The sequence below is a fragment of the Barbus barbus genome (genome assembly GCF_936440315.1).
Source record: "Barbus barbus genome assembly, chromosome: 2".
NCBI lineage: Eukaryota > Metazoa > Chordata > Actinopteri > Cypriniformes > Cyprinidae > Barbus > Barbus barbus.
In genome coordinates, this window is record NC_136730.1 from 37664389 (window position 1) to 37677170 (window position 12782).

Below are 12782 nucleotides of genomic sequence, written 5' to 3' on the forward strand. Positions count from 1 at the left end.
TGACCCCTTTGAACAGTTCGCAATTCCTTCTGAAGTACACTTTTTGTTGAAATGTTTTGTGTAAACGCTGCTCAGACTATGAAATGGCATAGAATGATGAGTAAGCGGCTATGGGTAGTTTCCTCTTTTAGGTCAACTTGTGTAATGGTGAAGCAACAGTTGAGCATGTTAATCTGTCAGCGTGTTTATAGATAGGTAACTGAATAATAACACATCAAGTTTACTGGCACACACATTTGAACAGTGCAATGAGACTGCACTTGCAAAATGCTTTTGTTTACTTGCATATAGTGTTTCTGGCATAGAGTTTCAGGCCATCCCTCAAAAACAAAGTCTATGAGGAATCAGTTGCAGTCTGGAACCAGTTCCATGTTTGTGTCAACTGAGATAATAATGACTGCATCCCAAATCATTACTTCTACTACCCAATTAAATATTTGTTGTTGACATAAAAGTATGGAAAAAAGCTTATGCCAACATTGGGACATTTAAACACATAATCAAATTGCATCTAGAAACTTCGGAAACCTTGTGTCACATGCTATTTTCTATTTGCATGTAAGCATACTATGCATAGCTATATTTACTGTCTTACAATACATAATCATCTTTTTTAATAATTATTTAGAATGATTACTACTGTGGGAGCCTCGACCTTACATTCAACTCTATGCGAGATAACAAGGAACATATCCACTATTACTATTCAGCATGCTATTTTCAAGATATTTTGGGAAGTTCTGATGCATATCATTTATAAATCACACATACTATTTATAATAGATTGTATACAAAACGTCTCGGTTACTGATGTAACCCTCGTTCCCTGAAGGAGGGAACGGGAGACGTAACGTCGACGTGACGACGTAATTGGGATCACTTCAGAGAGCCCTATCAACTTCGAGTATCTACAGAACAAGCCAATGAACGTTGGCGTGCGTGAACGCGTCACGCGCCCCCGCCCCGCCGCGCGGGTATAAACAGGAAGCGGGCGCACGCACACATTGTTTTTCGCTGAGGAGCCGAGATTGTGACGGCCATGCAGCGATGGTCAGCAACAGTGGCGACGGGACGTTACGTCTCCCGTTCCCTCCTTCAGGGAACGAGGGTTACATCAGTAACCGAGACGTTCCCTTTCAGTCGCTCACGTTCGACGTAACGTCGACGTGACGACGTAATTGGGATCCCATGGAAAACGCCACGGTTGCTGCCACATCCAGCGCCCTACGCAGGACTCTCAGCCCCCCAACTGCTGGGGCGGAAGACCTGCGTAGAGGGAGTTCAACTGCTGTTCCATTACACCCCACACAGTGAACTCTTAATAACACTGGGAAAGCGTCCCTTCCCAGGGGAAAGGATGCTGCAGAGCCACATCCTGCCCGAAGGGAGGTAACATGTGGAGAATACACATATGGACTGGCCGAGGGGGCAGTGCAACATATGGAATGTCACTGGGGTGGCTCCATCCGAAGGGGGAGACACACCGGACAGTGACGGCAGAGCAGACTCTGCCAAGGGAAGACACAGGCTCACCGCAGGGAGCTGGTCGTGGAAGAATACACATATGGGATCGCCGCAGGGAACGCACATATGGAACCCAGCCTAGCACAAGTTACACAAGCATACGAGCACTAGGCCTGGCGTCGGACGCTCCGCAACGTCCGACTGCCGAGGGGGTGCGGAGGAACTCACAGGGTTCGCCAAGTGGGGAACTCGACTGGAGTAAAAAGCGCACGTATCCGTTCCTAGGAAGGGAGTGGCGCAGCAAGCCGACACTAAGCGGGAGCTTCGGTGTTACCGGCTAGAAGAAGCGAGCACACAGGAAGACCCGCTCAACACGTAAGCTATAAAACCTAGCGAACGTGTTAGGTGTCACCCAGCCCGCAGCTCTACAGATGTCTGTCAGCGAGGCGCCGTGTGCCAGCGCCCAGGAAGAAGCGACACCCCTAGTGGAGTGGGCTTTCAACCCAGGCGGGCAGGGCACGCCTTGGACTTCGTAAGCCAAGGCGATGGCATCCACTATCCAGTGGGCCATCCTCTGCTTGGAGACAGCCTTCCCCTTCTGCTGGCCTCCGCAACAGATGAAGAGCTGATCTGAGGTCCTGAGGCTTTGCGTTCTTTCCACGTACAGACGCAGAGAGCGAACGGGAAAGAGAAAAGCCAGGGCTGGGTCTGCCTCCTCCGAAGGCAGCGCTTGCAGGTTCACTACCTGGTCCCGGAAGGGAGTGGTGGGAACCTTGGGCACGTATCCGGGCCGGGGTCTCAGGATGACGTCAGAGTTATCCGGGCCGAATTCTAGGCACGATTCGTCGACCGAAAATGCATGCAGGTCCCCTACCCTCTTGATAGAGACCAATGCAACCAGGAGTACTGTCTTACAGGACAGAATTTTTAACTCAGCTGACTGCAGGGGCTCAAAGGGTGGTCTCTGAAGTGCCGAAAGGACCAGAGACAAATCCCAAGAGGGTATAGAGAGTGGGCGAGGAGGATTCAGTCTCCTCGCTCCCCTCAGGAACCTGACGATCAGGTCGTGCTTCCCAAAAGACTTACCATCAACCGCATCGTGACGTGCAGCAATAGCGGCAACATACACTTTAAGGGTGGAAGGAGACAGCCTTCGCTCCAGCCCATCTTGCAGGAAGGAAAGCACGGCTCTGATCGAGCAAGATCGGGGGTTCTCCTCGTGAGAGGAGCACCAGTCAACGAACAGGTTCCACTTCAACGCATGGAGGCGCCCCGTAGAGGGGGCTCTAGCGGAAGTGATGGTGTCAACTACCGCAGGGGGTAGGTCACCTAGAACCTCCGCGTCCCGTTCAGGGGCCAGACATGGAGTTTCCAGAGGTCTGGGCGCCGGTGCAGGGTGCCCCGTCTCTGAGAGAGCATCTCAGAGGAATGGGCCAGGGAGGGGCTGTCGCGAGGAGCACTAGTTCCGGGAACCAGGTCCGGTTGGGCCAATACGGCGCAACTAGCAAGACCTGCTCCTCGTCCTCCCTGACTTTGCACAAGGCCTGTGCAAGAAGGCTCACTGGGGGGAACGCATACTTGCGTAGGCCCCGGGGCCAGCTGTGTGCCAGAGCATCCGTGCCGAGGGTCCCCTCGGTCAGAGAATAGAACAACTGGCAATGAGACGTGTCCGGGGTGGCAAACAGATCTACCTGTGCGGTCCCGAAGCGCCTGAACATCAGCTGGACCACCTGGGGATGGAGTCGCCATTCTCCCGGTAGCACCTGCTGCCGTGAGAGCTCGTCGGCTGCACGTTTGAGCAGGCCCGGAATAAAAACGGCACGAAGCGACCTCAGATGCTTCTGACTCCAGAGGAGGAGATGGCGGGCGAGTTGTGACATGCGGCGGGAGCGTAGACCACCTTGGCGGTTGATGTACGCAACGGTCGCAGTGCTGTCCAAACGGACTAGTACGTGCTTGCCTAGTAGCAGCGGGTTGAAGCGGCTCAGCGCAAGACGTACTGCTAACAACTCGAGGCAGTTGATGTGCCAATGCAGTTGAGGTCCCGTCCACAGACCTGAAGCTGCATGCCCGTCGAACGTGGCCCCCCAGCCGGTGGCAGAGGCATCCGTGGAGACCACAGAGTGCCTGGACACTTGTTCCAGGGGAACCTACCCGCAGGAACGAAGGCTCTGACCACAAGCTGAGAGTTTGGCGACAGTGCGGAGTCACTTGAACCCGGCACGAGCCGCTCTGCCACGCCCACCACGGGACTCGATCGTGGAGCTAGTGTTGGAGCGGCCTCATATGAAGCAATCCGAGCAGCGTAACCGCGGCTACAGATGCCATATGCCCCAGGAGCCTCTGAAAGAGTTTCAGTGGTGCCGCTGTTCTGCGTCTGAGCGTGCTCACACAGCTCAACACTGACTGGACACGGGCCTCTGTGAGGCGCGCTGTCATGTTGACCGAGTCCAACTCCATACCGAGAAAAGAGATCCTCTGCCCGGGGGTGAGTTTGCTCTTTTCCCAGTTGACCCGAAGCCCTAGGTGGCTGAGGTGGCTGAGCACCATGTCCCTGTGTTCGCACAACTGCTCTCTCGACTGGGCTAGAATAAGCCAGTCGTCGAGGTAGTTGAGAATGCAAAACACCCCGCTCGCACATGGGAGCAATGGCCGCCTCCGCGACTTTCGTGAAGACGCGGGGCGACAGGGCCAGCCCGAAGGGGGTCGATCGCTGCAAACCAATCCTGGGGACGGATGCATTTGAAAATGCGTTTCTGCGTAAGCATCTTGAACGGTAGCCTGTGAAGGAACCGGTTCAGGACGCGCAGGTCCAAGATTGGCCGTAACCCACCACCTTTCTTGTGTACAATGAAGTACGGGCTGTAGAAGCCGGTCTTCATATCGGCTGGAGGGACCGGCTCGATCGCGTCCTTCGCCAGTAGGACTGCGATCTCTGCCCTGAGCACAGGGGCACTGTCTGCCAGAACACGGGTGAACAGAATGCCCCTGAAAGCAGGGGGGTGCCGGGCGAACTGAATCGCATAGCTGAGTCTGATGGTACGGATGAGCCAGCGAGACGGGCTGGGAAGCGCTAACCACGCTCCCAGAGACCGAGCAAGCGGGACCAAGGGCACCACAGACGTACCCGGGGTGGGGCAGCGCGGCGGAATGCAGGGACCCGACTCGGACGGCACAGCGGCCCGAAGTGGGGTCTGAGTGTGTGGTGCAGCACATACCTGTTTCCGTCGAAGGGCAGAGAGAGTGTGCGGAGGCGTCAGTGCATCCAGGACACAGCCACTGCTGCCCGCTGGCGATGGAAGAGGGGCTCGGGAGTGACAAGGCATGGTGGCGTCGTTGACTGCCAAGCGCGCCCTCTTGGGGCCCAGAGGTTTCAGAAATTGCTCTTTCTTTGAAAATGTGGGAACAAAAGGAAAAGGAAACAAAAGATTCTCCACCCGGCCCTCCACTGGGGGAAGGAGTGGCGCCTTCGCCATCTCCTGAAGAGCAACTTGATCCACCTCTGGGCCGCCCGTCTCAGGGTCGTTTGCACCGTCGCTTGCCTCCTGGTTTGGCAGCGGCCTGGACGGGCGGGGTCGGCTTCCTACGGCTTGCTCCGCGCTGAGGCCTGGATGGTTGCTGCTGCTGGGGCTTAGCGGGAGCGGAGGACGCCGCAGAAGGCCGACCTCGGCGACGAGTAGACGGAGGATCTGCGGCCGGCGGACGGGTGGAAGCAGCAGCGGTCCGCCGGGGCAGGATGTGCCGGATGGCCTCCGTCTGTTTCTGTGCGGCCGAGAACTGCTGGGCAAAGCTCTTGACCGCGTCGCCGAACAACCCCACCTGGGAAAGAGGGGCATCCAGGAACCGATATTTATCGGCGTCCCTCATATCCGCCAGGTTGAGCCAAAGGTGGCGCTCCTGGACCACCAAGGTGGACATCGCCTGACCGACTGAACGTGCAGTTTCCTTCGTCGCCCGGAGGGCGAGGTCGGTTGCCACACGGAGCTCCCGAAGGAGCTCTGGGTCAGGACCACCCTCGTTCATGTCCATGAGCACCTGGGCCTGGTGGACCTGCAAGAGCGCCATGGCATGGAGGGCGGAAGCAGCCTGTCCACAGGCCTTGTAAGCCCTCGCCGTTAGACCGGACGAGAACCTACAGGCCCTGGACGGGAGGCGCGGATTACCCCGCCAAGAGGAAGCGGACGCCGGACACAGTTGCATCGCGACGGCCCGCTCCACTGGAGGGATATCCACGTACCCCTCAGCTGCCCCGCCGTCGAGGGTGGCGAGGGGGGAGGAGCCACTAGAACGGCTTCGGGCACTATACGGTGCCTTCCACGTCCTAGAAAGCTCCTTATGCACCTCCGGAAAGAAAGGTACCGGGGCAGCGCACTGAGAACCAGCACGGCCCGCCCCGAGAAACCAATCGTCCAACCGAGAAGGTTCGGGACGTGGTGGAGGGTTCCACACAAGCCCAACCTTCTCGGCAGCCCGGGAAAGCATAGCCGCCCATTCTGGATCCGGCTCGGACGCCACACGCCCCGAGGGGGGTAACGCAGCCGAGTCATCATCTCCAGAGGACTGAAGCTCCCCCTCCGATGCTGCGATCGACATCTGGTCGTCAGGAGGAGCCCCAAAGGAAACGGCCGGTCGTTCTGGAGAAGGACCAAGACGCTCGCTAAGGGACTCCAACGGCAACAGCGCTTGTGAGGCATGAGGGGCCCGCGGAGGTTGACTCGACGGGGAAGCCCTCACGGTAATCCTCAGATCACCCTGGTCATGCACCGAAGTAGGTCTATACTGCGGGGCAGAATAAACACTAGATCGGGGCATAGGCGAGGGGACTGCACCTCCCTTGAGGTAAGCGAGTCTCGATCTAAGCGCTGAGATGCAATGGGAACACGCAATGGGAACACGAACTATCCACAAAAGCCGCCTCAGCGTGTTGAATTCCCAAGCACGAGAGGCAACTACTGTGGCCATCTGCTGGCGCCAGGGAACGACTGCATCCAGAAACGCACAAGCGGAATGACATCTTGAAAAAGACGCAGGGTCATGCTTGTGTTGCTCTTTTAGTGAAAACAAAAAACAGAAAAATAACTCTCTCAGTGCTGAGGCACCCAGGGGTAGCTGTGGTGTGAATGAACACACGGGGAACGCCCACCGAGCCGACACACACACACACAGACACAGAACAATAGTGCTGTGAAAACAGCAGTTGTGAGCTGCAATGCTCGCGGCCACCGCTGATCGCGCCGTCACACCAACACAGGAGAGTCCTCTTTTTGTTCTCAAGGCAATCTTGTAGAGTTCGGAAGTGAAAGCAAAAGCTCGGCTCCGAAGCGAAAGACAATGTGTGCGTGCGCCCGCTTCCTGTTTATACCCGCGCGGCGGGGCGGGGACACATGACGCGTTCACGCACGCCAACGTTCATTGGCTTGTTCTGTAGATACTCGAAGTTGATAGGGCTCTCTGAAGTGATCCCAATTACGTCGTCACGTCGACGTTCGTACCTTTGATTTTTACTCTTCTATTTAATCTATCATTATTTATTGTTTATAATGTCCAAATTTATGTTTAAACCCGCTGATTCTCTTACCAGCTAGCGCTAGTAGTGTGACAGCCAGGATGCGGCCCATGTTCCCGAGGAAGCGCTGTGCCGTGGCACGCAGGCGGGCAGCTAACTGTGCCGCCCTGCTGCTTGAGTAAGGACTCTCCTCATCTTCTGTCTCACTACATGACAACATTCCCTCATCTTCTCCTCCTACATCATCATCTTCCGTTTCATCCTCCTAAAAAGAAGAGAACAGAGACATGAGAAACACTTGATTGATGCTGGGATGAAAAAATAGGCCACATAAGAATTACGTTTTTAATCCAAAATCATATAAATGTTTTTCTATTTCTACCTGTGTTCATTAATCTTTGAAAATGACCTACGTTCTACTGAAAATACATGTGATACTGGTGAGCTTGTGTCTCAAACTTTAAAATCAAGACTGAGAATATCAGCCTTTGAAAGCACTGTAAAAGAGAAACTGAGAAACAGATACAGTAAGAGACAGAAACTGAGGGATGTGTTTAGAAAGTGATAAATGTGAACAAAACATCAAAAAGCTGAAGAAAGTTTTTGCAGGCATGCACTTGTATGCACATGTGAGAGTGTGTTACTCTTGGCTCCTCAGGGTCATAGCCATCATATCTGGTCAGGCCTGCGGAGCCAGACAAGTATGTTTGCATCATGAGGCGTTTTTGGGCAAAAGCTGAAACGCTGTTCAAACCAGTGACCTGGTGTAGTCAAAGAGGTCTATAATACCTGAAGAGACAAAGGATATTTTCAGAACTGAACACAAAAGAAGATATTTTGAAGAATGCTGGTAACCCAACAGTTTCTGCTAGCCATTAAGTGCTTTTTTTGGTGAACTATCCCTTTAAATCCCTGTTTTGAAACAAAGCAGATGATCTACAGTACAATGTCATGTGGTACAATGTTGTATTTTCGTTCTGGTTTGCTTTCACAAGCTTAACAAAATAGTATGATAGTCACATGTAAGTAAAACTGTCCTCTCATTGGTCAAAGCACACCTGTTTAGGTTCTGGGATTCTGCTCATAGAGTCAAGCATCAAGACAGATTTTTTCTGTCATTACACAGGCTTTAAAAAAAACATATATGAGCCTTCATTCTAGTGAAGTGAAGTGACATACTGCCAAGTATGGTGACCCATACTCGGAATTCGTGCTCTGCATTTAACCCATCCAACGTGCACAAACACAGCAGTGAACACGCACACCGTGAACACACACCCAGAGCAGTGGGCAGCCATTTATGCTGCGGCGCCCGGGGAGCAGTTGGGGGTTCGGTGCCTTGCTCAAGGGCACCTCAGTCGTGGTATTGAGGGTGGAGAGAGCGCTGTACATTCACTCCCCCCACCTACAGTCCCTGCTGGCCTGAGACTCGAACCCGCAACCTTTGGATTACGAGTCTAACTAATATATATATATATATATATATATATATATATATATATATATATATATATATATATATATATATATATATATATATATATATATATATATATATATATGGTCTAATGGTTAGAGAGTTAGACAATTTAGAGTTAGATAATTTTGCCTGTGTTAATGCTAACGGCATAAATTTTGGCTCAGGTGTGTATTTTTATTGGAATTTTAATATTCCACCCTCATTTCCTTTAATAAATCTATTTTACACTAGGTACAAAAAAGTTAAACTCTCAGCACCTTTTGGACAAAAATGTCCCCATTGAAACCCATTATAACCGCTATTTTTAATCACTGTGCCGTTAAACTGTAAAATGATGCAATTTTTGTTAATAGGCTTTCATTCTGTTGGCAAGGCTTCAAAATTTTATTTTTTACTATTTTTTTTTACCAGATGGTGCCATTTTTTCAGGTTTGGTCTATAAAGGGTCTATAAAGCAAATATTTGCTTTATTCCTGTTTTCTGTTTCTGCATATAGAGCCAATTGGATAAATAATGCAGCTATAATTGTGTGGGTGTGTTGGTATAGATGTCAGAGTATGGTTTGTATGTGTGTCATAAAACAATTGTGTGTGTGCATGTGTGTGTTCTTGTAAAAATTGAGAGAGAGAACCTCTACTGCAAATCACAAATCCAACCACTGTGTGCACTAGCAGAGTTTTGCTGGCATCTAATGGGGAAAATTTGGTACTGTGCCCAATTTCAGTAAAACAAAATTTTACTGAAAGCTCATTTTTTGAGATATCAACCTCAAATTTGGAACACAACTTGTTTAGATTTATGGCTTTGATTTTCTAGCAGGTTTAGAGTTCAACATGTTTCATAAAATAAAATATTAAATATTGTTCATAAATCATTTTCATAAACTTAAACCTGTATAACTTTTTTTTTTTTCTTTTCACTTTTTAAACTTTTTTTTACTTCAACAATAATCTGCCATGGGTCTGCTTTAAAATGAGGCCAAACGTAAGTCCGTGCTCCCAAGCTTCCAATTTTTATGACCATTTTTTTGACATGGACATTTTTGTCCACTATGGACCTAAGTGTAACTTTTTTTTATTGATGCACATGGGTTAAGAAGAGGGTAAGTAACAGTCAAGCACAGCTAATCAAATGCCTTTGATAACTCAGCAAGTGTGAGCACCTCCATAAAAGCAGAGGTTTTGGCAGTTTGGTGGTCTGGAGCCTTCAGGTGTGTGTTAACACAACGCCAAGAGATGCAATTGTTGCTGCCATCAATCTGGAAAGAGTACTACGGCCATTTGCATATTGTATTACCATTTTCTAAACTATAGCGAATAAACTGATAATATAAGAAATGTTGAAGGTGTCTGAATAAATTTTGGTTTGACTGTATATCTCCATGAATGTGCGTGAATATACACAGCATCTTTAATGCACCTGTTTTGGAGAAGGGCAATTAAAAGGCATTTCCCATTATGAATTAGGATACAGCTTGGTTCTTTGGGTCAAATAACTTCCTCTCCACATCCAAACCACTTCAGTGTTTGATTTCAATCAGACGAGGCCACCTCACTCAGGCAATCTCAGACCAATTATGCCGCTCTAAGCGCAATCACAGGGTTTATATATGCCCAAATTAACTCAACCACATTAACCAGTCAAACCTTGATCCCTCTGTTTGCATTCCTTTAGCTTAAAAAAAAAACAGCTTTCAAACCGGTGTTCTGATACAATATCAGTTCCTCATTGCATCATTGAAAACTTTGGATTCTTTCACATATGTGAGATAAATTTTTAAACATCCACCTGTTCTCGCTGGCACATACACCTCTGCTAGAATAAACTTCTGAAATAAACTTTGAATCTTACAACAAAGCAAAGAAAGTTACTTATGTGTAAAAAAAGAGTGTGTATTCAATCCATTACTGAACTGAAGGGATAAAACATGGTGCAACTGCAGTAGAACACACAAGGCTCACTATCACTGTTGTGGCATCAAAAAGACACAAAGCAGAGCTTTAAGGTCTGTTCACTCCCAGGATGAGAACTATAGCTATAAACTTTCATTAAACATTCTAATTCTAAGAGAATAGTGGAGTCCACACCAAAACTATAACGATAACACAAAAGGAAAGAGACTTTTGAGACTTTTGAAAACGCTGCAGACCCCGTTCTAGTTTGAAAACTCCGGGGATGCGTTTCAGTGTAAACAGACTAAAACGGAGACTTTTGGCGATGGCGTGGCTGCCCACATTCGCTCTGCGTATCCTTGATGACCGTGTAAACATAACATCATGGTCATTATGAATAGTCATGTGACAGGCGTTTTCAGTTGTGCAATGTGGACGGAGATCGTTTCTGAAACGCAGTCTAACTACAGTATACATTTTTACTTGTGACAATTGTATTTGAAAAGTTGTGTTCATTTTAAGTTTATCTTGCAAGAACAAAACATGCCAGAATCATAAACTGTTGTCAGTCACAGAGCTTATTTTCAGCAATAATATATACAGTTGGGCAAAAAAGTATTTAGCCACCAATTGTGCAAGTTCTCCCACTTAAAAAGATGAGAGAGGCCTGTAATTTTCATCATAGGTACACTTCAACTATGAGAGACAGAATGGGGGGAAAGAATCCAGGAAATCACATTGTAGGATTTTTGAAGAAATCAACTGTGGGAGCAATTATTAGAAAATGGAAGACATACAAGACCACTGATAATCTCCCTCGATCTGGGGCTCCACGCAAGATCTCACCCCGTGGGGTCAAAATGATCACAAGAACGGTGAGCAAAAATCCTAGAGAATGACCTGCAGAGAGCTGGGACCAAAGTAACAAAGGCTACCATCAGTAACACACTATGCCGCCAGGGACTCAAACCCTGCAGTGCCAGACGTGTCCCCCTGCTTAAGCCAGTACATGTCCGGGCCCGTCTGAAGTTTGCTAGAGAGCATTTGGATGATCCAGAAGAAGATTGGGAGAATGCCATATGGTCAGATGAAACCAAAATAGAACTTTTTGGTAAAATCTCAACTCGTCGTGTTTGGAGGAGAAAGAATGCTGAGTTGCATCCAAAGAACACCATACCTACTGTGAAGCATGGGGGTGGAAACATCATGCTTTGGGGCTGTTTTTCTGCAAAGGGACCAGGACCACTGATCCGTGTAAAGGAAAGAATGAATGGGGCCATGTATCGTGAGATTTTGAGTGAAAACCTCCTTCCATCAGCAAGGGCATTGAAGATGAAACGTGGCTGGGTCTTTCAGCATGACAATGATCCCAAACACACCGCCCGGGCAACGAAGGAGTGGCTTCGTAAGAAGCATTTCAAGGTCCTGGAGTGGCCTAGCCAGTCTCCAGATCTCAACCCCATAGAAAATCTTTGGAGGGAGTTGAAAGTCCGTGTTGCCCAGCGACAGCCCCAAAACATCACTGCTCTATAGAGGAGATCTGCATGGAGGAATGGGCCAAAATACCAGCAACAGTGTGTGAAAACCTTGTGAAGACTTACAGAAAACATTTGGCCTCTGTCATTGCCAACCAAGGGTATATAACAAAGTATTGATATGAACTTTTTTTATTGACCAAATACCTATTTTCCACCATAATTTGCAAATAAATTCTTTAAAAATCAGACAATGTGATTTCCTGGATTCTTTCCCCCCATTCTGTCTCTCATAGTTGAAGTGTACCTATGATGAAAATTACATTTACATTTATTCATTTAGCTGACGCTTTTATCCAAAGCGACTTACAATTGCTATATATGTCAGAGGTCGCACGCCTCTGGAGCAACTAGGGGGTTAAGTGTCTTGCTCAGGGACACATTGGTGTCTCACAGTGGATTCGAACCCGGGTCTCTCACACCAAAGGCATGTGTCTTATCCACTGCGCCATCACCACCCTGTAATGGCGCCATCTGCGCCATTACAGGCCTCTCTCATCTTTTTAAGTGGGAGAACTTGCACAATTGGTGGCTGACTAAATACTTTTTTGCCCAACTGTAAAAGTCGATGGAAAAATCCTATACACTAGGGTGATGTTAACTTCAGGATTGGCTAACAAAATTAAATGATCCCTTCAGCATTCTATAGTTAACGTTCTTGGTGTGAATGAGACTTTATAACTCTTGAGATGGTTTTTGATGGGGATAGTCCAGCTTACTTACATATTCAATAACTCTTGACTTTTACAGTGCATTTCCAGACTGTTGTAATGGATATTGAAGTGGCAAGAGTTTTGAGAAAGTTGTATGAAGTCAGCCAATCAGATTTGAGCTTGCCATATTGGTCAGACTTTCTGTGGGTGAGATTACAAGTCTGGCCACAAGTCTGGTGTTTATAATAATAA

General features: G+C 48.7%; 1 protein-coding gene across 1 annotated transcript in view; it reads right to left on the reverse strand.

The window, feature by feature from the left end:
• Positions 1 to 12782, reverse strand: part of LOC306843413 (piezo-type mechanosensitive ion channel component 1-like) — a 103047-nt gene that overhangs the window by 39101 nt on the left and 51164 nt on the right. Inside the window, exon 6 of the mRNA XM_079374905.1 lies at positions 7043 to 7235. Within this exon, the coding sequence (XP_079231031.1) occupies positions 7043 to 7235 (193 nt within the window). The remainder of the gene's footprint in view (positions 1 to 7042; positions 7236 to 12782) is intronic.